We start from the raw sequence: 24,262 nt of genomic DNA on the forward strand, positions 1-24,262 counted from the left end.
CGCTTTTTCGACATTATTCGTGACGGAGACGTGGTAGGTTTGCTGTAATGTGCGTTTGTTTAACTACGGTTTCTATTAAAGGTGAAATGGCAATATAGTATCGTTTATTTATAAACATTGTGTCAAGTCAAAAGTCTTTTTGTCGACTTTCGCTTGGAAAATCGCGCGCTTTTTACAAGTCAGCGCGTGCGCCGGAATTCTGAGAAGAAGTGGCGCGAATTTCTGAGGTGAGTTTTCACGACAAATAATCGTAATTGCAACACAATTTTAATTTGTTGGATAGTACTTGCAAGTAAAACAAAAGAAATCGTTGGATCATATGAATCAGGCAATGAATCTGTCCCTATATTTTCTCCATCGCTCACAATATTTTTAATTACGTTTAGGAGAAAATAGTATAGCCCAAATATCCACATTTAAATTAGCAAATTGAGACAATCAAAAAGAAACATCTTAACATATGGTTAAAAGTCTTTTTATTGGTTACAATATCAGTGTATGGCAGCTTTATCACCATGTTACTTTACAAATACCAAAAAAAAAAAATTTGAGGAACAAAATGTTATTAAAATTGATTATTTGAAAATATGGCACTGTGAAAGTCTATACCAGGCACCACAGTCCTGGCTTTATTGGCTCAAAGAAGAAGGTAATGTAGGATACAAATGAGCCAAAAGTATATTATGAATACTTAAAGCATTGGGGTTCTAACCTGTAAAATACTCTTGTTGCGGAGTTTGAGTGGTTCGGCATATTTGGAAATAATGCGAAATAAAAACTAAACTCGTTTGAAAAAGTCATCAATGTTTTTCATTAAAGCCCAAAAGACTACATGACTATATAAGCCAAGGATAAAGACAGTTAGATGTTAAAACTGTCCAATTCAGCTGATTCAGAATCAACCACTCAAATCTTCAACATGATCATAATAAAACAACCACAAAAAGAATCACTGATTGGCAATCTTTCAACCTCTACATTACCAAGAATAGAAATCTGACTTAAATTCTAACCAATACAAATAATACCAGCAGACAAATTTCCTGTTTAAATTGTAGAATTCAAAGTGACTTCTAAATGAGACATTGCAACTATAAAGACATCCCTTTTCACAGTTAATCATCTTAAAACTCAGAAAAAAAAAGAAAAAAAAACTTTAAACCCTAAATTAACTATTTTGAACGGTGAAATGGTTTTATTTATGCTAAAAAGCATTTTCATACTGTAAATACACTTTAATACCTCAACATAATTTCAAGCCACTTTCCAATTCCCTTTTATACAAAAAAGGTGAAGAGAAAGATTTTAAATTCTATTCACAGTTATATGAGGTGTTAAGAGCATTAACAATGGCACAGATATCATTTTTAATCAGGCTTGTTAAGGTGAAAGAATATCAAGCTGGTTACTGACACACATCTCAAACAGCCTCGATCCGGCAACCACAACAAACACAGAGACGTACTGTCAGAACCGATGGCACTTATAAATATGGCGAAAGTGAGTAAACAGCTTCATTGCTCTGATCTACAATTTTTTTTTTTTTCCACAGAAAAAAAAAAGCCGAATATAGTGACTGAGTGAGCAGTTAAATCATCCTGACCAGGTAGTGTTCTTCATTTCCACCTGTTTGCACACATTTACATGCTAAAACTGAGAGATTGAAGGAAAAACAGTCTCAGCATTCAAATGACTCCTAATCAACTATGACGTGCACAAAAATATTATATATACTTCTTTCAATATGCTCCATTTTTGTAACACTGCAACGTTAAAACTAATTTAAGAGAAGGGTTTGTGGCCATTTCTAATCCAAAAAAAAAAGAAAAAAAGCAAGTGTTATGAATTAATTCAAAGCACAGATTTCCTTTGTAAGCACCAAAAAAATAAGAATTGATATACTAGGATTAGTTCTGTTGTGATCACTAGTATTTTAAGGCTAAAGTTCAAGGGCAGAGACATTATAAATTTCATTATCAATCAAAAGCAAAACTCCTAAAAACAAGGTGTCGTAATGCTTCGAATTAAACATTCAATCTCAAGGCTGAGAAAATTCAGTGCCTTCGTTCCAAACACCAATAAATGATTGATTTAGTGGCGTGTAAAGAAAAAAAAAAAATTCAGAGGTCATATGCATGTTTTACGCTTTTGTTGTCCAATGCATGAAAACCTCCATAAATTCACGAACTTTTTGTAATACAGACTGCAGTACGCAACGTTCCGACTAGTTTAGCGTTGTTTTCTATGTACACAAAACAAAGTAAAATACAAAACAAAAAAGAGAAAGATTAATAAAAATGTCATGGGCCAATGATCAACTAGAAAAATATATACATGAACACTATGTATGTATATACTATATGGTATATACATACACATAATGCTGTACATATATACCATATCTATATTCATATACATGTATATTTACATATTACACAATGACACTTTAATAATCTCTTATGATTCCTGTGGCCGGCCGGTGACGATTGGCTTTCCCACGGGATTGAACTACATACTGAAAATCATGTGTAATAACTGGAATGCAGAGGACTTGCTGTGGAAAGACGTAGAAATGGGACGGAAGGAAACTGGACCTGGAGATTTTGTTTAATACCGCTCTCAGTTCCAGATCCGAAGGAAACTGTCCCATGATCCCGTGGCCACAGCCATTCCATCATCATTTACTCCTAAACAGCTCACCCGGTTGTCGTGACCGGCCAGGACACCTGACAGAGGGAGCGGTGCAGATTATTATAATGCAAATCCATTAACGGTGTTAACGGTTCAAGACTGAGACTTTGTTTCATATCAATAGTAACAAAGCACAAAGATTATTGCGATTTATTGGATTGGATGCACGCTACAATGTTCCATTCATTCATCAACTGAAAACAGGATGACTAATCGATATCGGTTCGTAAAAAGGAGAATTGATTAAAATTGAGAAATCACATTTTTTTTTACCCAGCCCTATTAAATATATATAAAAAAGAATGCCTCTGAAGGGCATTTGCTCTCACCTGCACGTTCGCCTTTTAAAGTGTCCCAGACGTTGCAGTTGAAGTCGTCGTAACCGGCCAGCAGGAGGCGTCCGCTCTTGGAAAAGGCCACGGAGGTGATGCCGCAGATGATGTTGTCGTGAGAATACATCATCAGCTCCTGATCCGCGCGCAGGTCGAACAGCCTGCAGGTGGCGTCGTCTGAACCGGTTGTGAAGGCATTTCCGTTCGGAAAGAACTGCAGGAGTAAACAACAAAAAAACTCAAATTCATCGACTCATGCCGTGTTACACAAGAGAAGCTTCCAGAACATAACAAAAACCACCCAGTTAGTAGTATAAAAGTTTGGTATAATTAAGATTTATGAATGCTCTTGTATCTAACGCTCACTAAGACTGCAAATATTAGATCAAAAATACAGAAATATTGTGAACTATTACTGATCCTGAATGATCCTTCAGAAATCATTCTAATATGCTGATTTGCTGCTCAAGAAACATTTCTGATTATTATCAATGTTGAAAAAGCAAATCATCATATTAGAATGATTTCTGAAGGATCATGTGACACTGAAGACTGGAGTAATGATGCTGAACATTCAGTTTTGATCACAGGAATAAATTACATTTTACTACAGTAGTCAACATTTGAAGTGGATCAAAAAAGTTCATCAAAGTTGTCCTAAGACAAGACAAGAACGGGTATTGTTCATAATTCATGTATATCTTTGATGAAAGGTTATTATCCACTTTAAATGTTGACTACTGATGATATATATATATATATATATATATATATAATTTTTTTTTTTTTTTACATAGAAAATAGCCTTTTTAAATAATAATATAAAATATATATATATATATATATATATATATATATATATTGATCAAATAAATGCTGCCTTGGTTCTTTCAAAAACATAAAAAAAATCTTAAAGGGGTCATATTTTTTTATATTGTTGTCTGAGGTCAACTTATGACGTTCGCTTGTTTTTTACATTCACAAAAACATCTAAATGAATAAGTAATAGGCTATTTTCTACCCTGGTTTTGAGCCTAGCTCCTGAAACGCTCGGTTTTTATGGGCGTGCCGCACTGAAGACTTGGAAGTAAACGCCCACTGCTATGATTGGATAACAGATTTGCATATTATAATGAGCTTCATGTAATGTGAATCGGTGGGCAGGGCTAAACAGGCAGTGCTGAAGTAGGCGTTGATCATCTTCTGCGGAGGCGGGGTTTGATACCCTTTGACGTCAGAGATCCCCACTTTGAAAAACCTGTCGTTCGTTGTGCCTGGTGTCAGTAAAAGCTTTTATTGGACTAACAAGGACGTTTTCAGCTCTGAAACTCACAGGATATTCTTATAGTATAATGACCTCTTATATGTCAAAAGCTCAAGGAAAATATTTGATTTCTCAGTTCATCACCCCTTTAATTATTCCAAACTTTTGACTAGTAGTTTATATTTTAATAATTGAACCAAACAGCAAGCATGATTTCAAAGGTAGGTCTAAACACTCACGCAGACGGCGTTTATATCCGAGACGTGGCCAGTGAACGACTGCCTGCACATCCCGTCTCTGATGTCCCATAGTTTGGCAGAGGCGTCGCAGGCCCCTGACACGAACGTCTTAGAGTCGGGACTGACCGACAGACTCATGACATCACCCGTGTGTCCTGTGAAACTGGTTGTTTGTTGGCCCGTCTCAATGTCCCACAATGCACTGCAACAAAAGACACCAAACACTTAATTCAAAGCAACATGGAACAAAACTTTTTTTTGTTGTTGTTGCATATTTGGGTGTGCAATATGCAATGTAGCTAAAACAGCATGGCACTAACAATGACTAAGTCATAGGTTTGAAAAGTCAAAAAATTCTAAAATGAAATAGGAAAATTAATTCTTATTGAAAAATAATTCTTTACTTGAGTTATTGTATGGCACATGAACTCACCATGTGGTGTCGCCAGAGCTGGTGATGATCTGATTGTCATCAAGAAAACGACAGCAAGACAGATAACCTACAGGGTTGTTCATAAAAAAAAAAAGAATTAATTATGCATTGCATTCATTAATTATGCATTGTATAAAATGGCATACAGAAAGAGTTGAAGAAGAGCAGAGTTTCCCAAACAAGTTTGTGAGTTAGCTAAGCTAATAATTATTCATGTGTTAATTAAACTATAAAAAAAAGTGTCAAATTTGGATATAATACCCTACAGGTTTCCTATTTTAATATATTTAAAAATTTAATTCATTCCTGTGATGGAAAAGGATCAAATAAATGCAGTCTTGGTGAGAGACTCATTTCAAAACAACCAAACAAAAACAACTTAATTATATCAAATAATATGTAAAGATATTAAAATAAAAACAAATAAAAGCCCAGTAAACCATCAGATTGAAGGATGATTCTCACAGAACTGTATTTTCTGCAGGCTTTTTTCAAGGTAAATTTAGATCTTTCTAAAAAAAAAAAAACACTTGGAGACTCAAAAAGGACACCAAATAACCAAATGATATAAAGAGCCCATATCATTCATAAACTTTTCAGAATCCACAGTGTGTTTCAGAGCTTATTTACATTTTAGACATGCCAAGTTGCAATACTGAGTGAATGTCATGGCCATTGCCTTGACCTGACTGTGTATGTGTGTGTGTGTGTAATATATATATATATATATATATATATATATATATAAATGCAGTACAAGGATCTAATCAGAATTACTAAACACAGCAAGATACACAGGACAGATAAAAACATGATCCTGATTGTGTGTGGAAACAACGCTGAAATGTGTCTGTGCATAGCCTAAATATAACACGGTTTTGGTTGCGCACCAATAATAACAGACTCACGCGTTCTTACTGTACGACTCCTGTACGTCACCACCATCGTCTTTACCTTGATTACAATCCGCGTCCATCAAAACTTTACTAGCGAGACACTTGTTTGCTTTATCCAGCCGAGAAACGTAATTCGCAGATTTAAGAATTTTGACTTAATCGCGTTCGTTAATGTGTAAATGTTGACAGCCCTAGTACATATTTTAGGTCAAAGGGGTTCGGCTGACAAAAAAAGCTTGTTAATCCTCGTTTTAGAAGAGAGGAGATGAATAAAGGCGACTCTACCTGTGTGTCCGGCCAGTTCTCGGTTCACCCTGACGTTGCCCTCGCGGGTCTTAAGGCTGTAGGTGGAGCAGATGTTGTCCAGGCCTCCACAGGCCACGTAGTTCCCGGACGGGGCGTACGCACAGGTCATGACCCAGGAGGAGCGCAGGGGGATGGCGTGCATCTGAGTTAAAAACATACAACAGCCTTCAGTAATACAATAAGCAAAAACTGAAGATAAACAGAAAACAATCCCCAGCAGGACTGGGCTACACTGTAAATAGTGGTGCAATCAGCCATGCTTTCATCAAAAGTTGCAAATTTAATTTGTGCGCAAAATAAGAATACTGCATAAAATATTTGCGAACAAAGCAGTGTTTCAATCCTTTAAGTCAAAGAGAACAAAATCTTCCTGATAGACTGGTGCAAAAAAAAAAATATATATATATATTTTTTTTTAAAGTATATAACCACTGTGTAGTAATTTGCTTATATAATGAAGTACTTGCATCTCAGAGCGCGCAGATGAAACACAATGAATTAAACTATTAAAAAAAATACACTATAGGTTTCCTATTTTAATATATTTTAAAATGTAATTCATTCCTGTGATGGAAAAGCTGAATTTTCAGCGGATCGAATAAATGCAGTCATGGTGAGCAAAAGAGACTTATTTCAAAACAAACAAACAAAAACAACTCAATTATATAAAATAATATGTAAATATTAAAATAAAAACAAATCAAAATAAAACACTTGAAATATTTAATTTGTGCGCCTGCATGTCATGTTAACATTAATTATCACAGAACCGCAAATATGTTGTTAAAATATTGAAATATTAACTTAAAATCTCAGTAAATATTAGAGCTACTAATAGATTCAAACATTTTTAAAATAGCCAATAAAAAAAAAAGTTAAAGTCTTATTGCATAAAGTTTTTATAAATGCACGTGTTATACTGGACTTTGCTCAGGCATATTCGGTAAACATGTTTCCATTGTAGTTTATGCACATGTTCTCTTATTGGATAAAAAAAGTTAAAAAGTCTTATTGGATAAAGTTATGCACATTTTTTTAATTTATATGCATCTTGGCGTTTCTGTGTGCAGTTTTTATGCGATATCCCAAAATGCGAAAGAAAAATAGGTGGATGGAAACATAGCTATTGTTAACTTAAAAAGCAGATTTAACCAATGAAAAGTTGTTTTGTTGGTATAAATGTATTTAGGATGATTTGGTGATGCTTAACATCTTTTGATTTGAATAAAATAAGTTTTTTTTTTTTTTCAGTGTAGCCTACATGGCTTTAGTATCTCATTACCTTGTTTGTCGTATAACCATCCCATATGATCAGTTTGCCATCTTGGGAGGCACTGACAAGTAACCTAAAAAAAAGCCAAAGAAATTATATTCATCCACATTGCAGCATATCCATAATGAAATGTAATTAATATGGGGCACAGATGGGATTTGAGTAACATGGTGGGAAAGGCCTTATTACAGCTCCATGGAAAACGAACACCAGGGTCCCAAGCGTTTCTTCATGTAATATTAATCACACAGTTGAAAGGAGGCCCAGAGTGTTTAAAGCAGCATTTTCTGTGTGTATAAAACCAATCGTGACCCTCTGAGAACGTGTCTGTCAATCAAACACACACCTGGAGTCGCTGCCCCAGTGCATGGCGTAGATTTTGGCGAGATGACCTCTGAGTGTGCGTCTCGTTCTCATCTGGATCCGCCCCACTGAGTCCAGGCTCGCTGTCATCTGCCATATGAGCCCAGAACAGCAAGAGATTAAAGATCACACAACATCATCAGCTCCCATGAAGCAATGGCACATCAGAGATCTTACAGCATCATCTTCTATAGCATTTCAATGCTCATTTACAGAGTATTTACACTAAAAATGCGAAACATTTTTTTGAAGTTTCTTCTGCTCACCAATGATGCATTTATTTGATCAAAATACAGTAAAATAAAATAATATTGTGAAATATTATAACATTTAAAATAACTGTTTATAATATTGTAAAATATAATTTATTCCTGTGATCAAAGCTGAATTTATCATCACGGTCTTCAGTGTCACATGATCCTTCAGAAATCATTCTAATGTGCTAATCAAGAAATATTTCTCATTATTATAAATGTTGATAACAGTTGTGTTACGTCATATTTTTGTAAACTCTACCATTCAAATGTTTGGGGCAAGAAAAAGAAATGAATACTTTTATTCAGTAAGACGCATTCAATTTATCAAAAGTGACAGAAAAAGACTATGATATTGACTATGAAAAGACTATGAAAGTTATGATATTACAAAAGAATTCTATTAAATGCTGTTTTTTTAACTTTCTATTCATAAAAGAATGCTAAATAAATATTGTTTCCACAAAAATATTAAGCAGTAAAAAATGTTTTCAAATGATAATAATCAAAACCATTATTAATAATAGAAAACCAATAATAACTGATGCAAATGATTTTTGAAGGATCATGTGACACTGAAGACTCGAAATGATGCTGAAAATTCAGCTTTTATCACAGGAATAAATTACACTAATACATTCACGTAGAACACTAAATTTAAACTAATAATATTTCACAGTTTTTACTGTATTTGATCAAAATAATGGTGAGTGTAAGAAGAGGCTTCTATCAAAAGCATTAAAGAAATCCTTTTTTTTAATCTACTTTTGACAGATAGTGTAAAAAATCAATTGCATTATTAATTATTCTAAACTTTTGACAGATAGTGTACATCTCCACAGCAGTTTGTAGATGACCTGGTTGATCTCAACCAATCAATGATTTGTTTCGTACCTGCGAAAGTGTGGAGTCACTGCAGGCTTTTCTAGCATCCTGAAAAACAACAATAATTCATGACACAAAACTTCCCAATCAAAACACTCGACAAAGGAAATATATTGTTTACATGCGATTCCTCTCATATGAACGTTTCCTTTTGTTGCCTCAGTCCAAACACAAGCGCTGATGAACAATTCCTCTTACCCGGATCTGGTTGCGAAGCTGTTCCGCTTCCTGACGCAACTGTTCCAACTCACTCATTGTTCCTGTTTGACCTACGCCCGAGACGACAACGTGCTGGACCTGCAAGAAATGTGCAATTTTACAGTATTATGACAACATTCTTGCATTGCATGCGCTCATCTGTCAATCAAACATTGCACTAGTGATGCATGCGGTTATGAAATCCCTTAAAGGGGTGGTATAATGCCCTTTTAACAAGATATAAAATAAGTCTCTGATGTCTTCAGAGTGTGTGTGAAGTTTCACTTTTTGAGGGTGAGCAAAAACGCTGTTTTTGTGTCTGTCCCTTTAAATGCAAATGAGCTGCTGCTCCCGGCACAGGGGGAGGAGCTTCAACAGCTCGTGTCCTTTTACCTCACACATGCACTGGAAATTTCTAAAACTTTTAGCCTTTTATGTTCAAACCGGAGTCAGACAGTGATGGAGAGACTCAAGAAGAAGTGACAACATGTAGAAGCAACAGGACATTTCTGAATGGTTAGTTGATGAATTTATGAAGCTGATGTGTAGTTATCTTCTAGTCACTGATTAGCATATTATATCATGATAATCTATAAATCATGTTCAGGGGGCGGGGTTTATGTAAATTCTAGGGTTGGTGATGTCACTAGCCCGGGAGGAATGTGGTGTAGTCTCTACCAGCCGTTTGTTGTAGTCCTTAAAAAGCAATTTCTTTAAAAGCAAATATCTCCCTTTGCTTTGAACTTTGAGGGTTGTAACTTTGCAGATGTTGTTTATGCTCAAACAGCAACATTACACACTAACTAAAGTTAGAAAAGTGAAATCATAATCAACCACCCCTTTAAACTGCAATTACAAATGGTCAAAGGACCAGCTTCCTTTGAGCAAATCCATTTCAGCAACTTTAATTAAACGCACAAACTGATCTGAGAGCAGTGGGAAATGACGGTGAGCTCAGAGGGTCTTCAAAACCCCGCCAACTGCTGCCAAATGCCACCCATATGTTCACTGACCTTTCCGTCAAATCAAGCGACCGCGTCTCAATGTCTCCCTCACCTTTGATTGCATACGAATGTGTTAAGAGTTAGAAGATCTACTACAAACTCAAACACATCTGTGCGTTAACAGCACATGGTTTGGTTACTAGTCCAGCGTCTCTCAAACTCATCTGGCCCAACCTAAACTGGAGGCTAGCTTGTTTTTTTATGATTATAAACAAATAATGTGACTTGCGTCCATCAAGTTCAAAACAAAATCAAATGAGATAAAGCACCTAATTTTAACCTAATCTTTTTTTCACTGCAGTTTTGAGGAGAAAATACTCAGCAATGGAGTTGGACTGATGAAATTACTCATGTTTTGTCTTAAAGCACATTAAAAACACCACATACTAGACATATAAACAACATTAAAAGCTTGATTTGCACCACAGGGGGTCTTTAAGATTAATAAATGCTGTAAAAGTAATTTAGTTGTTACTATGTTAACTAATATAGTTCACAAATGAAACCTTATTATAAAGTGTTACCAGTTCATTCGATTGTACAAAGATAGGCATTTACCACATGGTTATTAAAAACTAGGAAAAAAATAATATTCCATTGAATTTCCAATAAAATAAAAAAACTAATTATGATATATACTGATATTACTCATTCTATTAGGTCATACTGCCCAACCTCTACCAGACAGCATCACACAACTTATTCATAATACCAAGGACTACAACGATAAAGACATTTTTGAAATAGTTCTGTCTTCAAACAATGTTTATAATTTGGGTTTTGACCTTTATGTAATGCTGCATGCATGATTTTAAAAGTGATCAGACACAGATAATGTTTCCTGAGTCTGGCATTAGTTTATCTTTGGACCGTCTGTAGTGGTTTAAGACCCTATGGATTCAACCTCACATCAGTGCAAAGATGACGTCATGCGGCAACTACAGCCTCAACCTTCACATAATCCACGTCGCTCTCCTTCAGACTAGGGTAGTGCAATTAATCGAAATAAAACTAAATCTCGATATGGCTTAGTGAGATTATCAAGTTGCGAAGTCTGTAGCCGTGTTTCCATCACCCTTCAAATTGCGCAAATTGAAAATACGCCCAATGGAAACACGTCAATTTCGCAAAAACTCCCATTTATCGCAAAAAAGTTTTTACGCTCGCATGAGGGGATTTTTCAGGCAATTCGAAAAATAAAAATTCGCAAAACTGCAATGCAAACAGTTTTTGCGCATTTACAGGTCAGCTGACGTAGATGACGCGGTGTGTTTGGACAGAATACGAGACAGAGTTCTTTATTAAATTCATAAAAGACAGAAGAATTATAGGAATACTGGATTCTAAACCTCAAATAAATGCCACAATCAAGACCTCGAAGCAGAAATGAGGGAGAAACACCCAGAAACTACTCATATGTGCCGCTCCAAGTATAATAAGGGTCTTTCCTTAACATTAACGCTTGGATAACACACATACATCTCCTTTGATTAATAATAATGGTTAATGCGGTGGCTGGGATGTACGTAAACTTACCAACATCCGTCGCCATGATTTTTGGAATGATTTATTGCGAGGGGAAAAGATTACGTTTTAGTCGTATAACATCGGTTAATGGAAACGGCGTCATTTCTCAATACTTTTTTGTCGACATTTAGAAAAAAAGAAGAAAGTTTTGCGCAAATCTGTAAAGGAAACGCGCCTAGTGATATGATTAAAGGGAGTACTTCATCCCTGGCAAAATGGGCTTTCAATTAAACTTGGCGTATGCATTAGAAACAAGGTTTAAAAAATAAATCTGTGCTACCTGACTAGAGAAAACACAGAGAAAAAAGGCTGTTGACTTGCCTTTTGTCAAATAGGTGGGAAAACTTTAACACCTATAATGCACTGTGCATGTCCAAGGCCACTCCCGCCAGTCTGTTATGAATACACTTGACCAGAGTCAAATACCGCCTGGCTTTAGTAGGAAATACTTCTTAGCAAACTTTTAGCCATAATGGTATCTATCGTCTTTTTCTCGGGTGCAAGAATTCAAAGAGTAAATGTTAAGAGTTTAGAGTTTCCAGTGAAGGATCCAGCGAGTCGTAGGCAGCGGCTAAAAGGCTGCAAAAAAATTGTAAATATGGAAAGAATGCCGCACAAACCTCAGTTTGTTGTCAACATATCAATGTCTTTTAGGCCGAACGTAGAGGATACAACGTGCAAAACGTGACGCATACAAGTAAGAAAGCTGCTGCCATAGTAACATTTTGTACCATAATGCTGTTAAGTTTTCAGTGATAAACCAACCCTCACAATGTTCTGTTAATAACCCTCTGCCGATCCGACGGTCTAGGCTATGTGATACAGAAATGCTGAAGTATAATCTGTAGTTTTCACAAAAAGCCGTCAAAAGACTTTTGTTGACTAATAAACGTGACTTTCTCGGTCCAGGTAACACAGAAAACCGAGTAAACATTGTTCATTTAGATATATAACCAACATTTTAAGTAAACAATAAAAAGCTGGTTGAAAATCGGCAAAGTTAGGCTATACTTTAAATAAATAGGCTGTTTTAGAGTGAAGTACGGCATTGTGTTTTTTAATATGATTTAACGTTTGATATATAAAGATTTTAAGACAGCCATTAGTAGTATTTTTACTAAAATACACACTTTATTTATAATACGATAAAACATTACTACAGTAAAACTTCTTATTTTGTTTAATATCCTAAATAATTAAACATTTAATTAAATGTTAATAATTAAACATAAATAATATCTAAATAAAAATGATAAAATGTATAAAAATCAAAGAAAATGTCAAATTGTTCAAATAAATTCTGAATTTTTAAAAAGAAAAATTGCAATAACACTGTTTTCCCCCTGAATCGTGCAGCCCTATTTCAGACATGATGATGATGATGATGATGCGAACCAAACTATCCGGTGATGTCTGTTATGGATTCAATTCAAATGCAAGTTTTATTCAAGTGTGCACCATAACACTAAAACACTCTGACTCCAGGTGATGCCTGTCGGGATTCGGGAAGGTTTCAGGATGTGTGTCAGATCAGCTTGGCACGCTCTCAGTGGGCACAGATATGCCATGCTGGTTTTTTGCTCCATTAATGATGACAAAATACACTGCTGAGCCCCATACCTGACACTATGACAGAGGACATGAGTATCTTCACCCTCCTTTTACAGCAATACAAATATGACAAGCTGTGTGCTTTTATTTAATAACCCCATAAAGAGAAAAACTGCAACTGAAAATCAATTCCAGGAAGCAAAAGGGGGAAAAAATAACTATATTCCACACATTCACAAAATTACAAATATATATATATTATATATATATATATATATATATATATATATATATATATATATATATATATATATATATATATATATATATATATGAAGAGTTCAGATGCAAAAGCCTCTAAGTGCCATCTGAAATTTTCTTCTAGAATGATCATTTTTATCAAGCTTGTATATTTAAGTTATGTAATTTCACTTAAATGGCAATGAAAATTACCTATTAATTGTCATTTAAGTGAAATTACTGAACTTAAATATACAAGCTTGATAAAAATGATCATTCTAGAAGAAAATTTCAGATGGCACTTAGAGGATTTTGCATCTGAACTCTTCATATATATATATATATATATATATTTTTTTTTTTTTCTCTTTTTACAGGTGAACATCTTCATGTACCTAATAAATACTGAAATCTGAAACGATTTTGTTTGAAAATAATGTCTGCGAGGGCATTTCTAAATCCTTAAAATAATAAAATTACACAATAACCTACAATATTAAAGAACACACATGACTGTCCCAGAACTGCATAGAGTAAGACGGCAAATTAAGCCAGTAAATATCACAAATATTCATGCTGGCAGAGTTTAAAGTCTCTGGATCTGACAAAAACAAACTTAAGGTGGATCAAACGGATTTCACCAAAGGTAAAGTGAAAGTAAAACTACCAGCTCGAAGAATCTCAGTGATTGCCGTCCTCACAAAACACTTTAGATTTAATTTTTAATAAGGGGATTTTTATTAACATTTTATTCAGTTTAACCAAGCTGGAAGATATAACCACTAAGTAAAATGACTTATGGAGTTCGTTCATATAACGAAGACTTTTATTAAAAACAACGGGCAGCTCATGTTTACTGTAGTAACCTGAAGTGTCTTTATCAAGGACACAATAATACTGTCATCCCAGCTGAGGGTTGAACCTGCAATCTTTCACTCATCACCACAGATATTTAACCACTACACCACACTGTCCATTAAGATGATTAACTCCTGCCAGGAAACACTTAACAGATTATAACGGTTGGAGTTCAGACTCAACTCTTATGTGTGTATCAGGCCTCCTGTTGCTTCTTCTTTAAACAGAACAACCAGCAGATTATAATTTAACTAATTAGCTATACGAAGTCATGATTCAACCCCTCATTCACCCCTAAAACAGTCGAAACAAGTTCAGCAATGCGTTTAAATCACCCAGCAGGTCCATTTACGAGCATTTTACAAGCAGGAAATAGACGAGAGAAGAGAAACACAGCGTACGATTGTTTTTTCCCCCTCACCTGATCAGGCTGGTTTGGGCAAATTCAGCTCCTTTCAGATCCCTGGCATGTTGATAAGCGCACAGATAAATTTCAAAGCGGCTTAATTAACTGGAACTCAATTTTAAACACATTTAAAGGGCCACGCAGCCCTCACGCGAGCTGAGAGTCAATTTTCACCAGCAATCTTGTCACCACACCCATAAGGGAACCGGGAACATGGCAACAGACTCGGCGGAGGGGTGGCCCGTCAGACACCGCGTATCTATAAAAGCCTAAAATCGCTGTTTAAAAGCATAAATATGATTTATATAACCTCAATAGACATAATACTACACTATACCTCCAAACTTTGTGTTTATCGTGTGAACACACTCGGAACTGTAGTTGTTGGTGCTGTTGTGTTCCCCTACGGATGAATGGTACAGTCCGTCCGCTGCCTCAACAAAGCGCCTGTAGGAGAAACAGGAAACGTATCCGCTACGTGTTTGAGTCTCGCAGGGAAACTTGAAAGATTGTTTCTGTCGTAGTAAAAGTTACATTTAAACTTTAATGTATGAATGTTCGGAAACATTTACACGTTGGTCTGATTTAAAGTTCCATTGTTGTTATTCTGCGACTTTTGTGCAATGCACTGTAACAGTACGTTGTGTTAGATAGATAGATAGATAGATAGATAGATAGATAGATAGATAGACATATGGATGGATAGATAGATAGCATGTACCATAATAAAGTGCATTAAACACAATTTTTGCACATGCACACAAAAAATAGACATAGAATGAAAAAGATAGATAGATAGATAGATAGATAGAAAGAAAGCATGTACCATAATAAAGTATACTATATACACAATTTTTGCACATGCACTCATAAACAAAAACAAAGATGTATTGCACAGATAGAAATGTATTTTGTATACATTATCATCTTATTGTACATATATAATTTTGGGGTGTAGGCTATTGTATATTGTGTTAAATGCTAAGAGCAATTCAATTACACTATTTCAAAATTTATGATAAATGCACTCGCATTTGGAAATGTTGAATATTTAATGGCATCAATGAAAGCGAACAGTGGGAGAAGAATCAATGGCGTGAGTTGAAAGCGATCTGTTCTCTGTCAGAGATGGTATGGGGTCTTTCAGGGCTTTAACCTCTTTAAAAGGCTTCCAGATGGGGTCACAGCTCCTCAGTTATTGTTCTCATTAAAATCAGAATCATATTAGTGACACATATATGGCATATATACTACATGTATGAGGAAAATAAGTGTCTCGGGCAGCCGTTGGGAAAGCAGTCCCTCGTGACGGCTGAGGATCTGCAGAGGAGCATCAGTAACATGCCTTCTAAAAAAAGATGCAGCATGGCTATAAATAGAAGTGTTAATATGGAGAGGATACCCTGCTTTTGTTGTCTCAAACACAGGCACGTATCCAAATGTGGAACTGAAAATCTTTCTTCTAAAATAGTCAAGAACATTCTAAGTAAATGAATATTTTTAAAAAAATTATATCACTGGTTATAGCATGAAATACCAAAAAAAAAAAAAAACATTTGAGTGGAAAATCGTAGCTGTATACACAAACAAATACCAGAGAATATCTACAAAATACATTTTGGACAGCGGTGCATTGTTAGAGCTATATATAGAGGGATATATGTGATGTACAGTGCAAATGCAAAAAGCTGAATTCATCACTACATATATCTCTAGGGGAGGCTAGTGGTTGCCATGGCAACCGTCACAAATGGCGACTGACGTCAGGCGAGGAGGGACTCCACAGAGAGGAGCATTACATTACGCCTAACTGTACATTCATATGAAAGATAAATGAGTGCTATACATGAGAGTGAAAAAGTAATGCATGCAAAACAAGATATGACGCATCATGAGCATCTTTAATATAGCATCAGTCAAACCCAAAGCCTAGATGTATTATATGTTATTCCACACATTTCTAAGGCCTCTGAATGATCAAAACTTTGCTGAAAAACCTGTTGCACACAATCTGCTATCATGATTAGCACGTGTAATAATTTACACTTTAAATTATGTAAAAAGTAATGGATAATTTATTTACTTTATAATTGTAAAAAATCTGGACTGAAGTCACTCAGGTTTGCTTGATTATCCATGCATATTTAAAATAAATAAAAAATAATGTTCAAATGTGAGTTTCAAATATCATTACCATGCTTTGAGGAAGGTTTATTTGTTCATACCTCAATCATCATTGTCCTGCATTGCATTATATATTTTAAAAACACATAAAAATAAACTTTTAAATCATCTTACTAAAGCAAATTATTGGCAGATAGAATGATATGCATATATATATATATATATATACACACTGATATTATAATATGCATTTTATGTCAGTATCTGCTATACTGTTATAAAAATCATTGATTTACATTACGAGCTTTTTGGCCCTAAATATCAGCATCTGCTCCAAAATTTAATATTTCTGCTCAGTTTGAGCCTCTGAATGAAATTAAGGTGATTTCTTTCCTCCATATTCTCATTATATAAGACTATATGAGCCATAAAAGCCTGATGTATTTATTTATTTATTTATTTGACAGGGACAATGCAAACAAACATAGTTTCAAAGCAAGCTTGTCACTGAAGTGCTGCATAAAAAGTTTATAGCAAATGCTAATTTTCAACTCCTGTCCCTGGTTGGGCTTTTAGACACAAATAGAATTTACATACTTCACTATTTCAATTTAAAACAATATAAACATGATATATAAACAACTCCTGTCCCTGGTTGGGCCTTTATACACAATAAAATTTACCTGTGAAATTTACCCGTAAAATGTACATACTACACTACCTCAAATAAATAAATAAATAAAATAAAATATATAAACATGATATATAAACATGCATATCATATACAACTCTTACCTACTTACAATTATTAAAAATGGCCCAATCAATTATGATGCTCAACAAAAACACATACTGTATGGGGGGGGGGGGGGGGGGCAACGACATATTTTTCTTCATATGTCAGGCTGTATATATGAGGGTGTCTGAAGCTGGTCTTCTATCCTGCAGTCGCTCAGTAGGGGGCAGCACTGCGCTCTCACAGAACTGAACATCATTTTTTTTGCACATTTAAAGATACATACATTAACAGTGAGCAGAGAATAATAATAAAACAAGGGGGGTATATGGACATCAAAAGAGATTGAGATAGGCTACACAAATCAATACAGTATTACAGTTTGTCAATATAACACATTAAAGGTTCAGAACTGAACATCATGGAAACTGTGAAGTTAAAAAGGTATATTATGTAATAAATAATGTGTTGCTTTTGCTGAAATTTTACAAACACAAATGTAAAAAAAAAAAAAAAAAAATCCTCCATGATTATTGGTTTTTAAGGATGAATTTCTAGTATATTTGGAGACAATGAAAGGGATGAAAAGTCTCAAAGCATTACATTTGTAAAACGTCCCACTCCACTACTTTCCTCTCTCTCTCTCTCTCTCTCTCTCTCTCTCTCTCTCTCTCTCTCTCTCTCTCTCTCTCTCTCTCTCTCTCTCTCTCTCTCTCTCACCTTGTCTTTAACTTACTGTTGGGAATGGTATGTATACTGTGATGTGATGACTGTGTGTAAGCTCAGTCTTGTTTGTAAAACTTTCAGTTATTAATGCATTTCTGATAATGTTCAACAATATATGAACAATAATAAAAAAGAATAATCTTGGACATGCACATGAGAGTATTGAACTTCCTCCCGCTGAACTGACTTTCCTTTCTCCTCCAGGTCAAAGGTCACAGCCAGCGTTGAGTCCTTTGCATTCACAGTGTCATTCTGAAGATTTAATGCAAGCCTTTTTTGACACATTCTATTAGATAAAAATGTATTATTTATTCATGTTTAAGGTTTACCTGTGTTATTTTCCTTTTCCTTCAAGTCTTTTAAGGGATTGTCGTTTTTTTCCTTCTGTTTAGCGCATCGCTGGAATGATGACGATCCCAAACGCCTCTCGTTCTTCCACCAGATGAAGGAGCGTTTGCTGGTCTTACCGGTCAGTGTGACCTCTGACCTTCAGTCACACACTCAGAGGCGACAGTCACCTGCTGAAGATCTAATGAAACACACGTGAGTCTGTCTCTATAGTCTTCATTCTCTCTATATATTATGAAAATGAGAAGATTCAAATCAAGTGAAAGTCTTAATCGTTCGTACTGTGATCTGCAACCATTTCTCTATTCTTTGATCTGTATTTCCATCGACTGAAATATATATATATATCCATCAGGATATTAACATCTGGACCGTAGAGTCAAAGATGATCCTGTAGGAGAACAAACTGATCCATTACGAAAACTCACTGTACAAATAAACCTGAAACACAATTTGAAAAGTGAACTAGAATGTACATTTCCAGAAGAATATGTGAGTGGTCCTTGCAGTGGCAAAACTCGCCACTGGGCAGATGCTTAAACAAAATGACATGTTGTGATACCATGATATGCCACGTTTTAGTATGATTTAACATGATTTACCATGTTTCTAAGATGATTTACTACGATTTACCACATTCTAGCATGATTTACTATGATTAGTATGTTGTTAGAATGATGCTAGCATGATTAGCATGTTGTTAGCATGATTAGCATTTTGGTAGCATGATGCTTGCATGATTAGTATGTTGCTAGCATGATTAGCATGTTGCTAACATGTTTTTAACAAGATGCTAGAATGAGTAGCATTTTGCTAGCATGTTTTTAGCTAGAAGCTAACATGATTAGCATGATGCTAGCATGATTAGTATGATGCTAGCATGATTAGCATGTTGGTAGCATGATGCTAACATGATTAGCATGCTATTAGCATGTTTTTAGCAAGATGCGGTTGCTAGGTGGTTACTAGGGTGTTCTGGGTGGTTACTATGGTGTTGCTAGGCGGTTGCTAGGGTGTTTAGGGTGGTTGCTATGGTATTGCTAGGGGGTTGCTAGGGTGTTCTGGGTGGTTGCTATGGTGTTAGGCGGTTGCTATGGTGTTGTTAGGCAGTTGCTATGGTATTGTGGGTGGTTGCTAGGGCGTTGCTAGGCAGTTGCTAGGGTGTTCTGGGTGGTTGCTAGGCTAGGCAGTTAGGTAGTTTTACAGCACTGAAGATTCGAAGTAAAGAACAGTGAATGAACGAGTCACTCTGACACTATATTCGTGATTCATGGCAGATTTACTCAATATTATCTATCGGTATGATTTGGTGTTTGAGTTTAAAATGCCAGGAATTCTTCATTGACGTCTCCACATTAGACACGCCTCATTTTAAAAGCTGAATGATGATTATAAAGAACATGGGAAACACCCAAAAAAGTGACTCAACTCAAAATGAGGAATCTGCCGTTTTACATATTTTACAGCAGAATTAACAGATTAATTTCAGTTCTGGTCAATCATACGAAATCATTTCCTCATTCTTGGGAACTGGAAATGAGCAGTGGACTTCTGTGACATCACTCAATAGAGTTTCGATTAACATGATCCTTTATTTGAGCAGAAACTTGAGAATAACTGAATGGTCTGTGATTCATTTGGTCATTTCTACACCAGACGGAACTGCTTCTTCTACTTATAAAACCTCCAACTTTATTTCAATGTTTATTTAATTTTATTCATTGCTATTTGGTCAAATAAACAAATAAAATACATTCAATAAATGTCAAATATTTAACGGAATTTGCACCTGTATATGTATTTATATGTATGTACCTCTATATATTTATTTATAGTTGTAGGTTTGGTCAAAAAAAAAATCTATATATAGGCTATATATATATATATATATTCAACATTTTTAAATAAGTGTATTATTATTATTTATTTATTTATTTATTTATTTTTTGCTGGTTTGGTCAAATAAACAAATAAAATATATGTAATAAATGTTAAGTATTTAAAAGAATTTGCATCTTTATATGTATTTGTATGTATGCACCTCTATATTTATGTATCTGTTGTTGTAGGTTTGCTCAAATAAATAGGCCTAAATAAAATATATTCAATAAATATTGAATATATTGAATGTTTGAATGTACATTGAATGTTAAATGATATTATTTAAAATAAAAATTAAAAATTGAACAATAAAACGATGTAAGAATAAGGGAAGTTGATGTGTTTGACAATCTCGCCTCGGATAATCGACAGGTGGCGCTGTTCCTCTGATCCTAATGGAGTTTGATCATGTTCAACAGTTTGAGCTCAAACTACATTCATGAAACACGCCGCTGGATTCACGCAGGGTGTCTTGAGCTCGGGTGTGTGTGTGAATTCTCGTGTTTATTGTCGCTGAAAACACATTTTAAAGCCGAGATTACAGAAGATGCGCGAGAGCTGCGGCTCCTGTCCGCTTTACCTGAGAGTGTGTGTCCCACAGGCGAGTGAAGAGTTTCTGGAGGCGTCATGGAAGAGGTCGTGAACACCAGAGGAGACTGTGAAGTTTCAGCAGGAGATCATCTAGAAGAGGATGAGGAGGAGGATGAAGATGTTGAGCTGATGGAGTTACAGCTGAGTGGAGGATCGCCGTGGGGTTTCACTCTCAGAGGAGGACTGGAGTATCACGAGCCGCTCATCATTACTAAGGTACACACACACACACACACACACACACACACACACACACACACACACCTATGATGATATTTCAGGGAAATAACGAGTAATTTTGTGCATTAATATGATAATCAATTCCTTAAATTTGAAAGGCAGCGATGTTATTTTCATGAATGAAGACCAAGTGAATGCTGTGGGAAAATAATATGACAGAAAGGCCACTGTGTAAAACATAACTTGGAAAATATTTAGTTTCTATTAAGTTACATTGAAAAAAATAATAATAAAAAAACTGTTAGAAGTATAATGTGTTTTATGTGTTGTGTTTTATTAATGAATTTAATTATATAGGTTTAATATATGAAATGTAATAATATATTCATATATCATTTTAATTTATTTTAATATATTGTATTTCTTTTAATCGAATTATGTATTTTTTTAATCATTTTATATAGGCTACTTTTCATTATTTTTTATTTTAATTAATTATTTACGTGTAAATATTACTTATAAATATTTAGTTTCTATTAAGTTGCATTAAGTTTCTACTCACTACTAATGTAGCCTATTATTTATTTTAGTTAGTATTATTTTAGTTATAACTATTTTTTTAAATGATTATTTATATATTAATTTATTGTATCATATTTTCATATATATATATATATATATATATATATATATATATATATATATATATATATATATATATATATATATAAATAGTTATTTATGTATTTAATTACAGTATTTGTTGTTGTTATTATTATTATTAGTATTATTATACCATTTTTGTTCAGTGTTTTTCTAAAAAAAAATTCCAATGGACCAAGTTGGACCAAGTTTGAAAGCCTCTGCATTTAATCACCATAGTATTACCATCTGATTCTGTACCACGGTATTACCACAGTATTTTCAGTTAGAGTCATTAGTATTCTGAAATACTGGATTTATTGTGCTTACAATTTGAACACTGTAGACTTTTTGGATATGTAGATGTTGATTGAAAATTTGGTGCAAAGTTGTGGAAATCTCAACATTTTCATGTCAATGTTCTTTGTTACTGAACATCCCTTCTCTTTACTGTGTGTTTGGGTTAAAAATATGACCCCATCATATGATACACCACCAAAACCATATACACCACGGTTGATTGGATGTTGAGATGTGGGTGTGGCACTCAGGTGTATGCAGATGAGGGGGCAGGGCTTAAGCACACTAAATGATTGGTCAATCCTGCCTATGTCATCAACATGGGAATCAACAAGGTCCAGTTAAGACATTTTGATTAAATATTATGAGTTCAAAACATTTTTTTATAAATAAAACATATGCAAGGATGAATTGCTGACGGTAGATCTGTAACATGCATTTACAAAATCTCATGCTGACTTTAGCAAACACATGATGTTTATGTCGTTTTGTCGTCTGTAAATGTAAATTATACAGGGTCACTGAAAGGTACATGAACTCTATAGTCACACTTCATTGCACAACATCATTGCATTAGAAGTGTTAGAAACACACTTGACATTTAACACTCACACATACATTTCCTGTGGATCTCCACCAAAATGTCTGTTTGATGGTGTTTAACGTTTGACAATGAAGAAATTGAGACTAAATATTAGTATTGTAAATTGATAAATATACTGTAAAATAAAATGTATATTATTTTTATTAAATACTATGTTTTTATTTTACTAGTAATATTTTAATTTAATATAATAACAATAATATATATTATTATTAATTATATTAAATATTATGAATTATAAATATATAATAAATAACAAAAATAACAGTTATTATTATTTTTTTATGCTCATATTGATAATCACTATGATTTTTTTTTGCCAAATTGTGCAGCCCCATAAAAAAGCACAGCAAACCTTAAACTCTTAATTTTAAGGGATTTAATTAACTCTTATTTTGAGATTGACTCTTAATCTCAAAATTGTTATAATCACAATTTATATCTTTCACCCATGTTGTGCCATTACAGCATTTGTTGATTTCATGTTTCTGTTTTTGGAGTTTTGGCCCCTGTGGATTAAACTGCATGACCCTAAACAAACAAACAAAAGATCTAATTAAAATTCCTAACTTGTTTTTCTGTAATTTCCTGTAGCCATATTCTTGTGTAATTCTTCAGCATTGCTTTAATGTGAATTATAAAGATAATCTGGAGTGTTTGTGAATCCTGAGCCGCTTTCACTGCGTTACCGCACTTCAAAACCACCGAGGTCACGTGTGTGTGTGTGTGTGTGTGTGTGTGTGTGTGTGTGTGTGTGTGTGTGTGAGCACTACTGAGTGTGGACGATCTGAAACCTTACAAATCAAGATTACAAACTGATCTGAAATCAGCTGCTTTGGACTTTATGGATGTGAAACGAGCTGTAATCTAGAGTTTCAAGCTCCTGAATATTTAAGTGCAGCGCTCGGGTGTCCAGCTGATGGCATCAGATCTCAGTGTGTTTGAGTGATGAGGTCTTTGTCCATGTCCTGTCCTCATCATGGTCCTGTAGGGTTGATGTTGGTCTCGTCTAATAGTGTTTTCTCAACCAAACTATGGATTGACTTTCTGAGTCACATATAAACATAACATGCCTAAAATAGAACTCTATGAAATATTTTTAATTATATCCCAGATTTTGTATTTTCTAATCTATGATTTCTGTTTTAATGGTTTAACTAAAGACTGAAGAATTAACATGATAGATATGCGTCAAATATCACTTGGAAAATTCTTAGTTTCTATTTGTTTACATTAAGTTTTTTTTTTCTACTCAATATAGTACTGTACTGTTAGAAGTATTATTTATGTATTTTGTGCTTAGTTTTTGTTTTATTATTTTATTTTATTTTAAAGATATACATTTAATTTATTGTATTTCTTTTAATCTAAGTGTTTATATAATTTGATATACTTTTTACTCATTTTATT

At 34.4% G+C, this 24,262-nt stretch overlaps 2 protein-coding genes across 3 annotated transcripts in view; one reads left to right on the forward strand and one right to left on the reverse strand.

Moving 5' to 3' along the window:
• Window positions 1–459: 459 nt before the first annotated feature.
• On the reverse strand, window positions 460–14,927 carry gnb4b (guanine nucleotide binding protein (G protein), beta polypeptide 4b). Of its 2 annotated transcripts, XM_081357159.1 has the most exons (11): window positions 14,736–14,927; window positions 9,135–9,233; window positions 8,946–8,984; window positions 7,781–7,887; window positions 7,444–7,507; window positions 6,141–6,303; window positions 4,960–5,026; window positions 4,527–4,728; window positions 3,021–3,237; window positions 2,643–2,726; window positions 460–2,588 (listed from the first exon to the last, which is right to left on the reverse strand). In XM_081357159.1, the coding sequence occupies exons 2-11, from the start codon at window positions 9,189–9,191 to the stop codon at window positions 2,509–2,511; spliced, it is 1,080 nt and encodes a 359-aa protein (XP_081213285.1). In that variant the 5' UTR covers window positions 9,192–9,233; window positions 14,736–14,927; the 3' UTR covers window positions 460–2,508. The 2 variants fall into 2 exon arrangements, with proteins under 2 accessions (XP_081213285.1, XP_081213286.1); XM_081357160.1 differs by having other exon boundaries at window positions 2,481–2,726.
• A 6,030-nt stretch (window positions 14,928–20,957) lies between these two features.
• Window positions 20,958–24,262, forward strand: part of shroom2b (shroom family member 2b) — a 31,825-nt gene continuing 28,520 nt past the window's right edge. The window contains exon 1 of the mRNA XM_081357583.1: window positions 20,958–21,342. Coding sequence (XP_081213709.1) covers window positions 21,163–21,342 — 180 coding nt within the window. The 5' untranslated portion in view covers window positions 20,958–21,162. The remainder of the gene's footprint in view (window positions 21,343–24,262) is intronic.

The sequence above is a fragment of the Scardinius erythrophthalmus genome (genome assembly GCF_964197995.2).
Source record: "Scardinius erythrophthalmus genome assembly, chromosome: 25".
Lineage (NCBI taxonomy): Eukaryota > Metazoa > Chordata > Actinopteri > Cypriniformes > Leuciscidae > Scardinius > Scardinius erythrophthalmus.